The 19,693-nt window shown below is 32.4% G+C and overlaps 2 protein-coding genes across 2 annotated transcripts in view; both read left to right on the top strand.

Moving 5' to 3' along the window:
- Positions 1-15,760, top strand: part of LOC111705923 (transient receptor potential cation channel subfamily V member 6) — a 32,999-nt gene extending 17,239 nt beyond the window's left edge. Inside the window, exons 16-29 of the mRNA XM_023478627.1 lie at positions 1,025-1,103; positions 1,807-1,866; positions 2,563-2,650; positions 2,760-2,823; positions 3,167-3,264; positions 4,269-4,322; positions 4,386-4,485; positions 7,273-7,359; positions 7,712-7,800; positions 7,951-8,024; positions 8,097-8,201; positions 9,740-9,827; positions 14,532-14,594; positions 15,133-15,760. Coding sequence (XP_023334395.1) covers positions 1,025-1,103; positions 1,807-1,866; positions 2,563-2,650; positions 2,760-2,823; positions 3,167-3,264; positions 4,269-4,322; positions 4,386-4,485; positions 7,273-7,359; positions 7,712-7,800; positions 7,951-8,024; positions 8,097-8,201; positions 9,740-9,827; positions 14,532-14,594; positions 15,133-15,195 — 1,112 coding nt within the window. The 3' untranslated portion in view covers positions 15,196-15,760. The remainder of the gene's footprint in view (positions 1-1,024; positions 1,104-1,806; positions 1,867-2,562; positions 2,651-2,759; positions 2,824-3,166; positions 3,265-4,268; positions 4,323-4,385; positions 4,486-7,272; positions 7,360-7,711; positions 7,801-7,950; positions 8,025-8,096; positions 8,202-9,739; positions 9,828-14,531; positions 14,595-15,132) is intronic.
- Positions 9,976-11,554, top strand: LOC111705925 (3-oxoacyl-[acyl-carrier-protein] reductase FabG). Its single transcript, XM_023478633.1, has 2 exons — positions 9,976-9,990; positions 10,716-11,554. The coding sequence occupies exons 1-2, from the start codon at positions 9,976-9,978 to the stop codon at positions 11,484-11,486; spliced, it is 786 nt and encodes a 261-aa protein (XP_023334401.1). The 3' UTR covers positions 11,487-11,554.
- Positions 15,761-19,693: the final 3,933 nt, after the last annotated feature.

Below are 19,693 nucleotides of genomic sequence, written 5' to 3'. Positions count from 1 at the left end.
AAATTCTATTTTAATTATTCTAGTTATTGTAAACAGAAATATTTAATCAAGAGCAGAATCATATTTTATTAAAAGAAAACTTCTAAAATCCAAATTAGGATTTTTATTTCTAACAAATAAAAGATTACTAATTATTTTTAAAGAAATACCAACTTATAACGCCGGGATTGTAAGCGTAGTTTCAAGTATCCTCCATGCAAAGATGACAATACCCGATTGACAACGGTATCCTTGAACCCTTAATCTGATCAATATTGTGAAAGATATTGTCATTTTTCCAGGTTTGATTTATTCTGATAATCCTGCAGTTTGATGCGCGCAAGTCAGTTGAAAATTTTTTGATTTATTTCGACAATTAATCTTTATAAATTTGGCCCTGGAAAAGTTTATTTTAATGAAACTGGTCTGAAAAGTGGTTTGTTCTGTATTGTAAACTTTTTTAGAAATTTTATAATGAACCAAAATTAAAAGCTTTGGGATTCAATTATCATGGTAATTATTATACGGTTTTTAAGGCGTTTCGTGTACATCTTTTCTAGTTTAATTGTATTACTGTAATTGCAGCCACTTTTTTCGTACACTTAAAAATCTATTTGAGATTTCGCTAGTTAGGGTGCATGCATGCTGTCATTGGAGTATTTCAGAACTTATGACGCACTTCTAACTAAAGTAAACTTCACGGAAGATTAAAATATTATATTTTCAACACTGCCTCTTATTGAGTGTAAAGGTGAATTTGCTCTTCTCATACTTGTACATATTAACATTAACCTTCTTCTTCTGTGACTGTATAGTTCACTGTACTATTGAGCGTTTATTGGATAAATGACCACGCACTTCTGTCCCTTTAATAAAAGTAAATTCAACCTATATGAAGCATAAACTCTGACCGCGTCAACATTGTTGCACCGGCTAGTCCTGTCCATAGAGCTAGGTATAGTACAAACTGGGACCGGAAAGGTTGACCCGGCTCGGAAATTCAAATATACTAAGGCTGCCTGTGTGACAAAATATTTACTTTAAGGTCAGTTGTGCAAGATCCCAGAAGACCAGCTTGAAACCTGTTATCTACTTAAATATGAAACAATTCAGGAACAAATTAGGTACCATAGAAAATAGAATATATAGAGAGGAATTTACTAGAAAAAAGTGTAAAACGGCCATTTTGTTGTACTGTTTCCATACTGCAGGTGTACTTCACATATTTGTGGTATATAACCTTTAGGGCCCTGGAACATCATTTTATACAAAAATTTTCTTGAAAATTATTTGATTTTCTGTAAGTCAATTCTCTGATAGCCTTTCATGCACACGTGGATAAAAATCGATCTAAAATTTCGAAATTGAAATGGATAGTTTAGGGAACATACTGTATTAATGTACTCTACTGCATATAATTTGTGAACATTTACATGATTTGTACACTTTGAACTCCCTTTCAGGCTGAAAGGGACTGACAAAATTCATACCGAGAGATTCTTTTAATTCCTCTCTATGTATTCTATTCTCTATGTTAGGTATACTTTCATATCATACACCCTGTAAATTAAAATAGGAAATACAGTATCATATATTATAGCTATAGCTGGCCAAACGGCTGGACCAAATTGGCTGATATTCTTTTGGGAAACCCTTGAGCTAGTACCACGGTGGAGGCTAAAAAAATCGATTTTTTTTTTAAATTAAGATTTTTTCTTCAAATTTTCAAATTTTTTGATCTTTTAACATGAAAATATATTATTTTTCAAACAAAAAAAAATAAAATTCAGGATAAAAATTGTTTAATTATGATCTCTCCTCTTTAAGGATTGGAGCTGAAATTCTACTGGTGGTCTGGAGTTTTATATATTTGGTCATAGCAATCAGGTTTTATAAAATAAAGCTCTCCGCTAATATATTTTTATATGTTTATATTTATGTTCAAAGTGTTTTCTACTGAGGGTCGCCTTGAGACGTAAAACATTTAGTTCAGTTTAATTCTGTTTTAAATAAAAAGAAGTTTAAAAATTTAAATATATTTATGAACATTTAATGGACGAACGGTTGGACCAAATTGAATTAAATATTTTAAAGGAATCCAAGGGCTAAGCAAAATTTGATTTTATTTTCAAAGGTTTTTAGAACCTGGGGAACAACGGGTATCTCTAGCTAGTACATTTATAAGATTTAAAATGTTTTCTTTTTTAAAAATAAAAAATAATAATGTTGAATGTGTTTATTATTATTTATCATTACAGTGTACAAAGTGCGATACAAATTGTATTATTTACAATGATTTTGAATCCTACACTTTAAAGTGTATATTACACTGTACAGTGAACATTTTCATCATTATATACAGCTTGTAAACATATAGACGAACTGTAACAATTATAGGATTAATTTCAATGATGCCTTTCATATATTCTTTTCCTTTTCACTTTTTTAAAATTCTTACTTCTGGTTGTTCATCAAAATTTTAAGAATAAAAATGTCTGACAATTTTATGTGTAAATTTTTTTTCTTTTTTTTCCCATTTCTTTCTAATTTTTTGATATTTTTCTCACTCTTTTCTGAATTTAGAGAGCGTATGTTTCTTGGTAAACAGATCTTCAAGGAAAATATGATTCTTTGCCCTTCTCGAGTACTTTTCCTGGCAGCTTGCTTTATGGTACTTTTTACTATTATTATTATTTTTATTATTATTATTATCATCATTATTATTATTATTATTATTGTTATTATTTATTATTTTTATACATTTAAATATTATATTTCAGGTATTAGTGAGTGTTCCTTTAAGGTTATTTTGCATATGCGGACTAGAGGATTCCTTGGCTATTGGTAAGCTTTGTCGTTGATCTATAATCTTTAAATTTATAGAGCTAGCTGTCTTTTAATACTTTTACATTTAACACGCAAATGTATGTTTAACAGGTCAAACTGTCACAGCTTTCTCGGACAAAAACCAAACTCTTAAATCTGCATGAAGGGTTTTTCTTTAATACCTATTTTTTTGCTTAAAGCATTCTATGTAAGGTTTGTGATTTTTACTCTCTTTCCTAAACCTTACCTGATCTGTTCCTAAACATAATGACGACATTTAAATAGTCTTTATTGTATCAGATAACTTTATGTAAGCGGAAAATAAAAAAATAGAAAATTTGAAGAATGATTTTGTTTGCAGCAATCATGACATGTACTGGACCCTACTTCCTCTTCTTTTGTCGAGGATTTAAACTGGTTGGTCCTATGGTTATCATGGTCTACAGGATGCTAGCTCAGGTTAAATAGTACATAGAGCACATAAAGTACAAAGAATACATAAATTAGTTAAATTGTACATAGAGTACATAAAGTACAAAGAATACATAAAGTAGATAAAGTACATAGAGTACAAAAAGTACAAAGAATGCATAAAGTAGTTAAAGTACATAGAGTACATAAATTACAAAGAATACATAAAGTAGTTAAAGTACATGGAGTACATAAAGTACAAAGAATAACATAGTTAAAGTACAAAGAATACATAAAGTACAAAGAATACATAAAGTACAAAGAATACATAAAGTAGTTAAAGTACATAGAGTACATAGAATACGTAAAGCTTTAAACTGTAATTGGTCTTATGGTTATCATGGTCTACAGGATGCTAGCTCTTAGCTTAAATTTTATGGAGTGTTAGTGTTCCAAAAACTAATCTTTATCGTGTTTGTTGAGTTTGTTAATACCTTCTTTTGAAAGATATCATGGTATACAGGGTGTCCCAATACACATGGGAATTCAGTGACGAATTCGATATCGTCTTTTTAAATAATTCTATGATTTAGTGTAGTGACACCTACTGAGAAAGCTGTAATCTGTAAGAGTTTCTTCTGCTATGTTCACATTTTGTTTGTTTATGTTTTGACTGCACATACGGTTGTACTTAGTAAAACAAGAAAATTGCAGTATACAAACAGAGTAAACTTGTCCACCTTCACTGTTCATCTTGCGGAGACATAATAGACAGATCTTTACAGTCTTTTACCCTTTTCATAAAATAAACTTTAGCAGACGTAATAATATAATGGGTTTTGAAATTAGGTATTACAATGCTAATTCATAGCAAAGACGATATACTATTCGTCACTGAATTCCCATGTTTTTTGGGACACCCTGTATTGTATCTAGGCAAACAACGTTAATTTAATATTAATTTCTATTTCCAAATACAAGTAAAATTCAATTAAAGGTTGTATGATTTTTCTCTCATAAATGTAATGATTTTTAATTTTTCAATTATTTAGGACATTGTCCGCTTCGGGTCCGTGTTCTTCATTTTTGTCATGGGATTTTCTCAGGTAGTTTAAAACCTATAATATTTCTCAGACCTCAAAATGAACAGTAAAGTATGCATTTTTCAGGCCTATTATATTGTGTTTCAAAGCTACAAAAACTCAGAGGAGCCTCATCCAATGCCTAATGCAGTTGAATCTATTCTAGCTGTTTTCTTAATGTCGTTAGGTAACAATAAATAACATTAATCTAAATAAATTCATCTGGTTTATATTCAAGGGATACTGGATTTATCTGGTTTACATTCAGAGAATACTGGATTTATCTGGTTTATATTCAAGGGATACTGGATCTATCTCGTTTATATTCAGGGGATAGTGGATCTATCTGGGGTATAATAAGAGAATACTGTTTATCTGGTGTATATTCAAGGGATACTGGATCTATCTCGTTTATATTCAGAGAATACTGGATTTATCTGATTATATTCAGAGAATACTGGATCTATCTGGTTTATATTCAGAGAATACTGGATTTATCTGGTTAATATTAAGGGGATACTGGATCTATCTGGTTTATATCATAGATAAAGATAAATTGCACATAAGACGACATTTCTCAACTTGCCTGATATAAATGTACAGAGATGTTTAAAATGTATTCAAAACTTATAGCTGTTACCTAGGTTGGTTGTGAACATTGGCTGTTCTTATGCCATTGAGTACATGCGATGTACATGAGTTCTGTAGAGGGAAATTTAAATTTAGTTTAGCCTGGTTCTTCAAGTGTTGTCAAGCTATGATACATTGCTCCTTAAAATATTGTTATTTAAATAATTCCATTCCTGGAGTTAATTTACACTTTATCCGGGAGGAATTCGATTAAATGCAGTAAATTCAATATTGTAAAATAAACCAAACCCGTCATTTAGTTGTAATTTTTCCAATTTAGGTTAAATATATACGTTTTTGAAAATTTTATAAAAAATATTAATTTGAGTAAAAAAATTCTCCCGCTGGCAATCAAATTTAAAATCAAAATTAAAGGACTAGAAGGTGCCTGCTCTCTCTTCAATTGCGCTCCTATTTTTTCCAGGGGGGGGGCGTCCCCCCAATTTTCCTTTTGAAGGGGGTGAAGCAGTCAATTCCCCTCCCTGAGTAAAATAAGGAAGTTGGGGTGGGGGCAGAGTAAGTTGTATTATTTTATTCTGCGCTATATTTTAGAAAAACGGTACATGAAAGCAGTATTTAAAATACAGAGCAGGCTCCTTAACCCTATCCCTGCTGGGGTACTTGAAAACCAGGATATGCTGTGGGGGGGGGGTCAATTTGACCCCTCCCCCTCTAAATCCCATGTTTTATGTCCAAATATGACAAATGATACATCATTAGAAAGCTATTGTGCTCTACTTTTATAATCTGCAAAAAAATTGCAAATTTGCAAAAATTGAATTTTTTATCGCAAAATCCAGTTATATAGTAAAAATGTTTGCAAAAAAAATTTTTTCCAAAAAATGAAAAATTATACATTTTTGAAAAGCCCTTAACAATGCCATTTCAAATATGCAAAAATTTTGCAAAATTTTAAATAACCTGATTTTTAATCAAGAAAAACTAAAAATGTGCAAATTTCCTTTGACAGGTTGTTTGCAAAAAACTTGCAATTTTTTTTCAAAACTTGTGCAATCCGTTTCCTTATGTCATAGGCTTTCCAAAAAGCTAAATTTTATCAAAATCTGACAAGTAAAAGTGGGGATCAAACAAAGATTTAGTTTGTTACAGGCAAAAGCAGTCATTCAGGACTCAGGCAGTTAGTATTAAAGCCCGGTTTTAGGCCTTAAGGGAGGGCTTTGGGTATGTAGGAAAAGTCAGAAAATTTCAGCAGCCTCAGACCAATACTTTTTGAGTTATGTAAAAAAAGTTACAGGGGAGGGTCAAATTGGCCCCCCCCCCCAGCAGGAATAGGGTTAAGGGGATGGGGGAAACGGTTAAATCCCCCTAAAAAATAGCAAGAAGGGGGGGGGGAATTAAAGAATTTTTTCCATTACAGAATAGGAGAAAAGGGGATTAATTGTAATTTACACCTTTTTTGGGTTTTTTTAGGTTTTCTTTGCAAGACAGGTTCCCGGGTGGGTGGGGGGGTTTATGTAATGTGCAGTATTCTATGCAACTTAGAGTGGGGTAAAATACCTCTTTCTTAAATCCTGATACAACCCTTGCTCGGTGTGGAGAAATTAAAATATATTCTAGGAGATACTGGAGATACCGGTTAGATATGTTTTATGTTAAGAGAATACTGGATTTAGCTTGTCCAAATCCAAAGGGAATAGTTTTCGTATGGTTTATATTCAGCTTAAATACTGTATCTTGTATCTATCTGGTTGTTATTCAAGGGATACTGGATGTATATGGTTGTTATTCAGGGCCGGGATACTGGATTTATCTGGTTCATTTTCAGGGGATACTAGATTTATTTGGTTTATTTTCAGGGGATACTGGATTTATTTGGTTTATTTTCAGGGGATACTGGATATATCTGGTTTATTTTCAGGGGATACTGGATATATCTGGTTTATATTCAGGGGATACTGGATTTATCTGGTGTATATTCAGGGGATACTGGATTTATCTGGTGTATATTCAAGGGAAACTGGATATATCTGGTTTATTTTCAGGGGATACTGGATTTATCTGGTTTATTTTTAGGGGATACTGGATTTATCTGGTTTATTTTCAGGGGATACTGGATTTATTTGGTTTATTTTCATGGGATACTGGATTTATATGGTGTATATTCAGAGGATACTGGATTTATCTGGTGTATATTCAGGGGATACTGGATTTATCTGGTGTATATTCAGGGGATACTGGATTTATCTGGTGTATATTCAGGGGATACTGGATTTATCTGGTTTATTTTCAGGGGATACTGGATTTATTTGGTGTATATTCAGGGGATACTGGATTTATCTGGTGTATATTCAGGGGATACTGGATTTATCTGGTGTATATTCAGGGGATACTGGATTTATCTGGGATGGAGTTCCTTTTACAAGTCACGAATATATTGGAAAAATTCACTTCTTTATCTTCATTATGATAGGTAACTATAAACACTTAATAATGCATAATGAAATGCGTATCAAGCTGAATGGTTATGATAATACTCCTGACTCTATTGATTGCAGCTATGATAATAGTTGTGATACTACTCCTGACTCTATTGATTGCAGCTATGATAATAGTTGTGATAATACTCCTGAATCTATTGATTTCTATTATTATAGTTGTGATACTACTCCTGAATCTATTGATTTCTATTATTATAGTTGTGATACTACTCCTGAATCTGTTGATTTCTATTATTATAGTTGTGATACTAGGCCTGAATCTATTGTTTTCTACTATTATAGTTGTGATACTACTCCTGAATCTATTGATTTCTATTATTATAGTTGTGATACTACTCCTGAATCTGTTGATTGCTATGATGGGAGACACATATGCAAAGATTGCGGAAATCAAGAACGAATGGATGAGACAGGTTTACCCTCTGATTTTAAATAAACCACACAACTTTTGGGACAAATTTACCAATTAAGAATAAGGAAATTCCAATAATACATGCTTTTTTTTGATGTACATAGAAATTAGAAAGTACATGAATATTTATTAATCTTTATGATCTGTACAGTGGGCTAGAACAGTTCTAATTGTGGAACGCGGAATTCCTCCAGCGGAAAGACTTCGGCAGCAAGATCTGTACAGGTCAAAAATATAATTGTATCATTATTATCATTGTTATTATCATTATTATTTTTATTATTATCATTATTACAGTGAGAGGAACAGTGATGGCAAAAAATGTCTTGTCATGAAACAGTTTCTATCAAAAGAGAAGTTGGAAGAAATAGAAGAAATTATTGAGATGAAGATCACTCATAGGTACGTCTTCTGGTTTGCTATATCGTGAATCGTGCATACCAGATCAAATATTTATTTTATTACTGGCTCTTTCATGTGTTTGTTGAGTCATAAGACTGTAAACTGATAAGAACTAGCTGAGCTTATAGAAATAAATAGAAAAGCAAATAAAAGAATATCAAACTTGATCAATTTCATAAACTTAAAGAGACTAATAACGTAATTTTTTGTGACCATCCATACCAAGATTGGCATGCTTGAGTCTCAACGGTTCCATTGAAACATTAATTATTCATTCTGATAATTTCTCTATTGTTTCTAAAGCAAGAAATGCTCAAGTCACTTTTTCAAAAAAAAAACTATAAATGAAAAAAAAAAAATTTCAAAACAAAAATATGGATTTATAATTTAAACTTGATTTTAGATAATACTTTTAAGAGTATCTTTGTGAATACGACATGTCACTCTGTTATTTGAGGTTTACTTAACATTACGTGTACAGTACCTTATTAATATGCCTTTATTTAAAGTACAGAAACTTGCAGAATAAAGATATTAAAGTTTTCAAAATTTTAGTCATATAATTAATTTGCAATTATCACTTTGAGCTTATGCATATCTTGGAGTTTTTACACTGTTTTTTTTTTGACATAAAAGTGTGAAAGTTAAATCTTTAGTAAAAAAGTCAAGATAAAAGGTCTATTTCAAAATTTGGTAAATGTTTGCAATTATAAGAACATAAAGCTTATTTCACATACTTTATTTTTAATAAATAATCACAAATTAAGCTCCCATAATAATTATTTTAAAGCGCACTTTACTCTACTTTTTACACTTTTTTAGAAATCAAATATTTGTGCAAATTATTATAAAATGATTTAAAGATTCTCATATACAATTGAGGTACTTTACTAACTTAGTTTATGCCACTAGACACAAGCAACCACAATTTTTCTAAAATTGTACAGTTTTGTACAGAGCCCAAAACTTAAGACAGGATATTGTTTTGGAAACCAGTTTTTGTGGATATCAATATTTTTAGTTTCTTTATATTCTCAATTTTTTTGGAATCTCTTAAATCAAAATCTATAAAATGTTAAGACCCCAAAAAGGAAACTCGAGAATTTTGTTCAACGATACTCTTTTAAATTTCGGGCATAGCTTGTCTGGTGCACACAGTACACTGCAAATCTCTATTTTTGTAAGTACCGGGAACTTGGCATAATTGGCATTTTTTTATAAAATGCAAATCATTTAGTTCTAAAAGGTTCCGAATAGAAAAAAAAACTTTATTAAAGCAAATTGATAAGAGATTACCATAGCCATGTCAAGCTTTAACCATTGAGAATCCTGAATAGTAAAAATAGGTATATCTTTTTCATTTAGTGGTTATTTTATATGAATTACAAACAAAATGTTTGATTAAACATTTGTTTTTGGTTTAAATTTTTTTTTTGAAGTTGTAAAGTGTGCTTGCATATAAATGAATAAATTTAACTCGGTATGATTAACTCTCTAAACTCTTTGAATTTGTATTTAGACATGTTTTTTTCTTTTAGGAAGAATATTGACCGTCGCCGGGAAAGGTTTGGTTATGAAAGTGTGAGTAAGATGGGAATAGATGTAGCTGGGGCAGCTGTATTCCAGGTAAATATAGATGTCGTCGTTTACTGTATTCCAGGTAAATATAGATGTCGTCGTTTACTGTATTCCAGAAAAATGTAGTTAAGTCGTTGTTTACTTTAATCCAGGTAAATATAGATGTAGTCTTTTACTTTATTTAAGGTAAATGTAGATGTCGTCGTCTACTGTATTTCAAGCAGTCATAGAAATTTGTCTTTTACTCCATTGATTTATCAGCATAGCACTTCTATTAACGATAATCCTCCATTCACATTTATTGTACATATATAGTCCATGTAAAATTAATGTTTGTACAATAAATGTACATAAACAATTCATGTTTGTACATGCAGCACTGCCACAGAAGAGATGAAAAAATCAAAAAAAAAAACATTGTAGAAAAAGCGCTTTTCTCTGAAGCAAAAACATATCTTTAACAATAAAGTTGTGATGCTAATACATGATTTAAAAGTAAGTAATGTTTTTATAGCTGGCCTAAACACTTTTGAATAAAGATTTAACATAACTTTTAAAATATTAGAAAACGCCCCTTTGTTTATTTTATCTTTCAATATGTCTCTGTTTTAAATTTGATAAATTGATGTCAAATTTAACATTATCACGATACAACACCCGCTCCACAAAGTGCAACCCTGGCTTAGGAGAAGGGCCCGGGAGGTGAGGGGGAAGGCCAGGGGGGTTTCAAATAAAAAAATCTCTGTAATAGGGAGGGGTTACTTAAATCTGAAGCTATATGAAAACCAAATGTTGGTGTGTGTTTCCTTCATAAAGCAAACTGCACATTTCTTGTCACTAATTTTTTTTATATGCAATTTTTTGCTCCGGTCCTTCAACAGTGGTTCAGTTGCTACTTCAGCTCTCTCTAGTAACATGTTTAACTGGAAGGAGCAGATAGTCCTTATAACAGGAGCCAGCTCAGGAATAGGAGCTGGGACTGCCTTGTATCTAGCAGGATTAGGAGCTAAGCTGGCTCTAGTGGCTAGAAGTAAAGAGAAGCTGGAGAATGTTGCCCAATCCTGTTTGGAAGCTGGTAGTTCTGGAGTACTTGTTTGTGTTCATGATCTTGCTGTTGAAGATGAATGCGCCACAGCAGTTCATGAAGCGGTTAAACATTTTGGAGGTCTAAGTGTTCTCATCAACAATGCTGGCATTCTACATAGATCTGACTTCGAGAAAGTATCAATGTTAGAGATTAATCAGTCAATGAATCTACATGTTAATGCAACAGTAAAGATATGCCAGATCAGCATGCCATACCTTGAAGCAGTTTCAGGAAGCGTTGTTAATGTTTCAAGCATAGCGGGTCTTAGAGCCTATCCAGGTTCAATGGCATACAAGATGTCCAAAGCTGCTCTTGATCAATTCACAAGATGCCTTGCCCTTGAAGTTGCTGGTAAGGGTGTTAGAGTTAACTCTGTTAACCCAGGCGTAATTGAAACAGACATTTTCAAAGACTCCGGTCTAACCAAAGATGAAGTCCAAGCTTATTATGAAGCTGGTAAGAAAATGCATCCACTTGGACGAGTTGGTCAGGTGGGGGAGGTAGCTACAGCAATTGCATTCTTAGCTTCAGCTGATGCATCTTTTATTACCGGTCAAACACTAGCAGTAGATGGAGGCAGAAGTGTTACAATTCCCTATGCGCAAATGAGTGATAATTAAGTGGCTTCAATAAATTCCTCAAAATAAAAGTGCATTGACAATTTCATAAAATAAAGTATTTAATGATTGCTAACTTTTCATGATGATGTTTAGAAAAAAGTTTATTTTGAAAATAAATAAAATGAGCATAATACATTAATATTTATTTCTAAATTTGAGCAAAATGCAGTATTATTTTTTTAAATCACCTGTTATCAGCGCTTTCTTTTAATGAAGAAATGAGAAACTGAACTATTATTTAATTAAAACATAACCATAAATTGATATAGAATGGTGCTTTAAAATATGTTTAACGATATCAAATAAAACAGTTGTTTTAATCCATACATTTTACACCAATATTTTTTTAAATATTACATCATCGATTCTATCAATTATCAGGGTGAGTCAAAAAAAAAGTGTGATTTGCGGCGCCTGGTGCAAAAATGTAATTTTTTTGTGCAACTCTTCTGTATGTTGTTTTTTTTTTAATATTTTTTGAAAAATTTTGTTTTTTTGGTACTTTAATGGCCCAAAAAAAAATCCGCGAACCTTTTTTTCTTTCAAAATCAAAAGTTTAGAAAAACAAAAATGTTTAAATAATTTGTTTCTATCGAAATCTAAAATTTAAAAAAAATGGAATCACAGAATCTCAGAAAATTTGCAAAATTGTGATTAGAAAATTCGCAATTTTCAGTTCTGGTACGGAAAAATTGTTTTTCAATGGTTCTCAAGGTTTCAACTGAACAGCGTATATTTAATACTTTAGAATATACTAAGAAGAAAGGAACTAGAGAATTTAAATAACTTTTCCTTAAAAATTAGCCCAGAACTGGAAATTGCGAATTTTCTTATTATAATTTTGCCAATTTTCTGAGATTCTGAGAAATAATATGAATGCAAATTTTTGCTTTTCTGAACTTTTGATTTGAGAGAAAAAAAAAGATTCGTTGATTTTCTTTTGGGCCATTGGAGTACCAAAAAGAAATTACAATTTTCAAAAAATATTGAAAAGACACCATACAGGAGAGTTGCACAAAAAAAAGGTACAAATTTGCACAAGGCGCCGCAAATCACACTTTTTTTGACTCGCCCTGGATATAAATGCACTCTTGTGCAACATTATGTAGTTTGAAATATATATATTTGTTGACGGAAAACAGCAACACGCTAGACAAATCAGGATAATAGGCCGGTTAGGATTCTGGTGGGGGATGTTTATTATCCCCAGACAATTCTTTCCCGATAGGCCGCACAAATACACACACAACAGAGTAACCCCGTCTCAGAAATTCGATAACAAAATCTTTATTTCCTAAAAAATAACATAAATTATNCCCCCCCCCCCTTCCCCATACCCTCCCCTAAAATCGATTCAACTTTCAATATAAAATTTTTAAAAATATCAATTTAGATCATATATTTTATAGAGAAATACATTTCATAAAAAAATCATTTTGTTAGAGAGACCCTTTAAATTTTATTAGTGTCTATATTTGGTTTGAAAAGCATAGAAATATTTGTGTTCAAATATGACGCACAAACTCACAAGTGTTTTTATCAGATTAATTTACTATAACTGCGTAAAATATTTTTAAAAGGGATTTTCGATTAGCAATTATAGCTGCCATGCCATAAAAAAAATTGGGCCCGGTCGGTGTATACGTTTTTATGTCTAGTAATAGTAATTAGTATATATCTACATATAGATCAAGGTAATATATATAGATATAACGTGTTTTTCATTTTAAGTTTGTTACACATAACATGTTAAATAAGCTGTATCCTGCACGTAACACATTTTGACATTACACAATATTTTTGCGACGAATGTGTTAAAATTGTTGCATAAATCTTTAGTTACGGAAATTTGAAAAGATTTAATCCAGATTCTGAATAAACTCTTAATTAAATTATATTCTTCCATGAAACTCGAGTGTCTTTGTTTTCTAAATATCTACATATAAAATACATGGTTTAGTCTAATGTATCCCCTTATCCCACGGCCCCATGAGCCTCCCCTCCTGGCCCCTTTGGGAGCCTTTTTTAATTCCTTGTCCTAAGAATTTTGTATTTGAGCAGAAAAATACAACCCTAAAACGATTGTACCGAGAACGGGTCTAAATTACGATTTTCGGGACTAATTAGAAAATTTCAGTAGAATAAATCATTTTGAAAAATAACATAAGGCTTATATAAGAATTTTCTTGCGGAAAATGAAAAGTTTTTCAAGTATTAAGGGTTTATTATGGTGTTAAAGATTGGAGATAATCTAATATGATATGGGACGCTCTGTAAGTAAGAAAACTCAATAAGGCGTAACTTTAAGATTGTTATATGAGGGGAGGAAGGGGGTGGGGGTATCAAATATTTAAGATGGTACCCAACACCCCTCCCCCCTCAATTGTTGAGAAATGGCTTATTGTGTTTGGAATCATAAGTCATATCATATCAATATCCTAAATTTGTTTATTTTTGAATAAAATAATAAAATTTAAAAATGTCGGACATACCAAATTCACAAATTGTATTACATGCATCAATGTTAGAATCATTACAAATAAAAGAATAAATATTTCATTTGTTCAGAAGCATGCATGATTCACAACGGTACCCTTGATAAATTGTATCAAAAAGTTTCGTAGTTTTTCATCTTCATATATAGTGTTGAATTCTTAGAATTATGTTATTTCGCAGGTTACTTTTAATTTTTAAACCAAACCTATAACTAAAAATTAGAAAGTTTTTAGATAAAAAATTAAAATATTTTCATCACTATTGCCCACGCACCTGACCCTTTAGTAAAAGTAAATTCAACCTAAAGTCTGACTGCGTCAACCGTGTTACGCCGGCTAGTCCCATTGAGTGGCTGTTTTATTTACCCAATGTCCAGGCGATAAAGTACAAACTGGGACCGGAAAGGTTGACCCGGCTCGGAAATTCAAATGTACTACGGCTGCCCGTGTGCCTAGAGAAAGGTTTAAAGGTGCCATTGTGAATTAGACATGTCACTTTGTTAATGGAAAGTTACTTAAAATCACATCTACAGTTCCTATAATATTTCAGGAGGATGGTGATGAAGAAAATCCATTTGGCGACGAAGTTGGGAAAAATGTTACTTCCTTCAAGGAAATACCATGAGTTCCGAAAAAAAAAAAAAAAAATTTTTCTTGATTTTTGTCTAGGTATTCCAAAAATGAGACATTTGGTTATTTTTGCAGTTTCTGTCAGTCCCCCAAAATGTTAAATTTTTCTTGGGACTTATCTATAAAAAACAAGACATTCGTATAGATGTTCCCTCTGGCCGGCCAAACGGCAGAACCGAATGGGCTGATTTTTTTGTGGACACTCATGTGTAGCCTGGGGGTGACATACGCTGAAAAAATTATTCTTAATTTTTTAAAAAAAAATTTTTCCACGGCGCCCTTCAGCTGGTATATAATAAAATAAAAGGCAACCTAAAAGAGTTTTATTGTTTAAAATGATTTAAACGCTATTTGTATTCAACCGAAAGCCCTGCACGAATTATCAAAAACAAGAGTTTGAGAATTGAAAAATCCAGGAATACCCCTGAAAGTATATTGTGTGAAAATTGTGTAATGTACTGCAAGGGCTAAATGTACTGAGCCAAGGGCTAGATGTAAACAATGGCTGATGGTATGTACAGGATGTTGCTCCATCAGCAGCTAGCACCTCCATGAAAGCAGCAAAAGTTCCACTTTTCAACTAAATAAGCTTTAATTACAACTTTTTGTCATGTCAAAACAAACTGATAATTCGTCTCTAACTTTAATTACATCTTTGCACTCTGATTTTAAACCAAACAGATTTCAAACTGTTAATTCTGCTCAATCAGAAAGTCAAAGTTTGAAATATCACAGGTTTTAAACCTGCAGGTTGCAAAGATATAGAGATTACAAGAGTCTTCTGAGGCGAGTAATCAGTTTCTTAAATTTAATAATGTTTTGAATGTCGTATCTGAGCTGACTATTGAATAAAAATCTAAAGCATGACTTTAAAAATCTAGCTCTTTAAAAGATATTTAATATAAAGTGACCCAGCTCCATTTATAGAGCGAATTGTACGATAAGGGAGTGGCCGGCAATGTATGGTGGCTGAACTGATATTGCAGTATTGTGTAGACATTTTTTAGGATTCATTTGAGACATATAAAACGTTTTAAAGATCTAAAATTACTGAGTTTAATCAACTTAAAGTAGCATTTTTGTTACATTTTTTGTCGTCGTAATTTAATAATTAAAATAAAAACGTTTTTTTTAAACGTACCCACCCAAATTGATGATTTAGAACGATGACTTTGCGCTCAAAATCATTAATTATAGATCTTTAAAACGTTTTATATGTTTCAAATGAATCCTAAAAAAATATCTCTACAATACTGCAATCTGCAGTTCAACCCCCATACATTGCCGGTCACTCACTCCCTTTAAAAATTTTGTATGATAACGAATGAATGTTTTTAACTAAAAAGATTGTTATTTTTAATTGTGATTTCTACTCTAAAGCAATAGAGGAATTGTGAGATTTAACACTTCTCAAGCTAGAAATCTACGACATATGTCTTCGACATTAGTTAGAAAGTGTACCGTTTTTAATCGGACATACCTTTCTTTAACTGTGGGTCCCTTGGAGGACAGACACGTCCCTTGGACGTACCTTTTAAGATTTCAGCTTAAATGGTTCGTCCCTTGGAAGTCCTTTTAAGATTTCAGCTTAAATGGTTCAAATGCTGGAATAGAAATAAAATTCTGTAAATCACTTTTTTTCATTTTAAAAATAAGAGCAATCTAAAGAAAAAAAATTAAACATAATTATTTTGTTTTTAAAAAGGATCTTATGCAATAAGACCTTCCCCCCCCCTTCCCCTATATTCAGAGTTTTAAATATAACTCAAAGAAAAAGGTCACATAAAACAAAGTAATTTCTGTGTGTTTGATTTATCATGTACAATGTACTGTATACATGGTTAGATATTTAAAAAGGGCATTATATAGAAGTTATTTATTAAACTGGCTGAAATTTTATCTGAATTGCATGATTAAAAATTCAAATCTAAAACATGTTTTGGATGTTTGTCGCCTGTCTTATTCATTAGTGCATCCGAATTTAATTAATTTGAGCCGCGTCTTAAATCCGCCAAAAATCGGTTTTAATTGAGCGCAGGCTTAAATCTTGAAGCAATAAATACTACTTTAAGTGGCCATATTTGAGCCGCAGCTTAAATTTAATCCGCGGCTCAAATTCTTTAAATGCGGCCTCAGGATTGATAATAAAGGAACTGTAGCCAGTTTCAAGTGAACAATTATGCAAAGATAAAGGTAAAGCCCGCTTCACAACAACAACATAAACAATGTTTATTATTTTAAAACTGATTATTTTCAATTGAATTGTTTCTCTCTGAAGTGCAGAAACCCTTATAGGATGTTTCAGAATTAAGCATTTTTTAAATTAGAAAACAACAATATATTTCACCACATTGATCAGATAATAAATGAAAGGATACTGATGTAAATTGGGCATTGTCGTCTTTGAAATTACGCAGACATTTCCTTTAATTAGATAAATCAGTAAGATTAATTCATCACATATCTATGATACTAAGATTAACCAATTTGTAAACTAACCATAATTTCCATTTGTTAAGTATGTATAAGGATGTATGTATTCAAATAGTAAAAATAAATATTCATTTATTAACAAAATATCAATTTATCTTATCATGTCCATATATTTTTTAAATATCTATTTAATATATTCACAACAGGGCCCTTTAAGGTTTCCAATGATTAAGAACCAATGTATGAATATCCGAGGTTTTTGATTAAAAATTAATTATTTTTAATTGTGGGTTTTCTATGAACCGAAGTGAATCGGAAAAGCATTTCTGTAAATGGAGGTTCACATGAAATAACAACGATGCGGTCTCTTAAATCTAATTACATAGTAAATCATATCATAAAAAAGTAAACCAAAAAACAGTGGAATAAATGTCGTCTTTTCTAAATATTATTCCACTGTCTTCTGATGAGCAATGCATTGTACATGAAATTGCAAAAATTCCTTTGATTTGTAAAATAATGGCCGGCCCGGCGATATCAATATTCGAAATTAGTTTTTTCAAAAATCGATTTTTTTCAAAAACCAAAGTTTTTTCAAATTAAAACGTTGACCTAAAATCTCAAGGGAGGCCTGGAGCTATCTTAGGCTGGGACAGAGGTGTGACCCCCACTGTCCCACGTACACTCTGAAGCAAACATGTCACAGCATTTATCGAATATTTGGTAAAACTTATCTGAATGGTCAGAATTTATTTACACAACTTTTTGTTGAGAGGCGTATAGGGTGTGAACTGAGCTGAAAACTTAAGATTGTGATATCCTTAATCCCGATTGGTTAATTAATCATGAGATTAATAAAAAAGGAGAAAAGCAATATTTAATCTTGAGATTAAGAAAAAGAGTGGATCAAGTATTAATCCCGATATCCACCATTCAAACGTTCCCAGCTCTGGTTAGACAGCTAAGGGGGATACTCTGTATAGTCTGTACATGCTTTTATTAAGTTTAAAATGAGAAATTAGTACCGACATTTTGCAATGATCCGCAAAGCGCCAAAAAATGCTTGGATACACTTCTCCTTTCATGGTAATCATCTAAATCATCAGATAGAGAATTAAGTTCAAAGAAATGGACACTTTGAATTATACCCTATAGTGAGGGCCTCAATCCCCCCCAACCCCCCAACCCCATTGAATCGTTTTGGGGGTGGGGGGAATTAATCACGCCAAAGATTCAAGGGGGGGGGGCGCCCCTACTGTAACGTCCTTAATTTAAACGCCCTCTGAGTTGGATGTTTACAGATTTAAAAGGAAAAATATTGCGCTCTATTTGTTGTCAATTACTTCAGTTTCAAGAGGGGACTGAAATTTCTAACCCCTCCCCCCCCTCAGCATATTTCGTCCCCCTCACGCCCCTCCCTCACTTGACTCCAGCATGATCATGATTGTGGACCATTTTTTATCAAATTTCGTCAATTAAGAAAACAATACCAACATAATTGTCTTTGGCGCTGCGCGCATAATTTCTTATAGATTTCTGTAACAATTTTCTTGTTTTCGAGTTAAAACAGGTCAGTCATTCTTTATTTATCCTCTCAAAAAAACTGTATCTATTGTTACTTCTAATGAGTATTACAATACATATACTATTTAAGGTTATACAACTTACACAAAACCTACCAATCTAAGAAGAATAACAAGAAATATAATAATTATTATATCGGAATATTAGGACTTTTGAAGACTATAAGAGGAAAACAGCCCCTTACTGACAAACTTCGATCGGATTAAGACTGTGGATTATGACAGCTAAATATAGTCTTAAATTAGTACCACCACTATAGGAACTACTTAATTTAATTAGGACTGCACAGACCTACATTTAAAGGACTATATAGTAGACTGCAAATATGACTATAAGGGATGAATTACATAAGACTGCTAAAGACTGCAATGCTATAGGGAACTTCTAGGGGACTATTATATATAACAATTGTTTTTGACGATATAGTAATAAACACTATTATGCACTATAACACTATACAGTATATGCAGACATGGACAATTATTTGTGAAAACTTTAAATAATTAATATCTCAATTTTTATTGCAACTTATTTAAAATGTGGTGGGGATGCATTTCGTTGGTGCACCCCCATTTTAGCAGAAAGTCGGGGGTGTATATGTCTGACCCCTCGCACCTCCTCTGGCTACGGGCCTGCACCCCCTGCACCAAGAATCTTTGCCCGGGGGGGGGATCGCCCCATAAGAATATGGGGGGGGGGACACCCTCGACGAATGTACCATCTTTTTTAAATTAACGCCCTCTGAGTTTCAAAAGGAAACTGAACATTTTTGTTTCAAAAGATCGACTGCAAGATTGCCCCCCGCCCTTAATCGCGGGGTCCATGGCATGGGATCTGCAGGGATCTGCGCATCCCCGGCTTAGCCCCCCCCCCTTCTTTGTAATATAGTGTTTCCGCTAAGCAGTATATATCAATACTAATTCTGACACTGGTTGCTATGCAAAGAAATAGACGCTCAATTTAAAACTCAAGCTGTACAGGCTTCCCCTTTGTATACCATCCCCTCGAACCCCCTCCCTTTTCGCCTCCTTCATCTGTCAAGTTTAAAGGCCGTACTTATAGGAT

The sequence above is a fragment of the Eurytemora carolleeae genome, unplaced genomic scaffold, assembly GCF_000591075.1.
Source record: "Eurytemora carolleeae unplaced genomic scaffold, Eaff_2.0 scaffold590, whole genome shotgun sequence".
NCBI lineage: Eukaryota > Metazoa > Arthropoda > Copepoda > Calanoida > Temoridae > Eurytemora > Eurytemora carolleeae.
The sequence above is the reverse complement of the archived record's forward strand: the minus strand, read 5'-3'. Positions and strand labels throughout refer to the sequence as shown.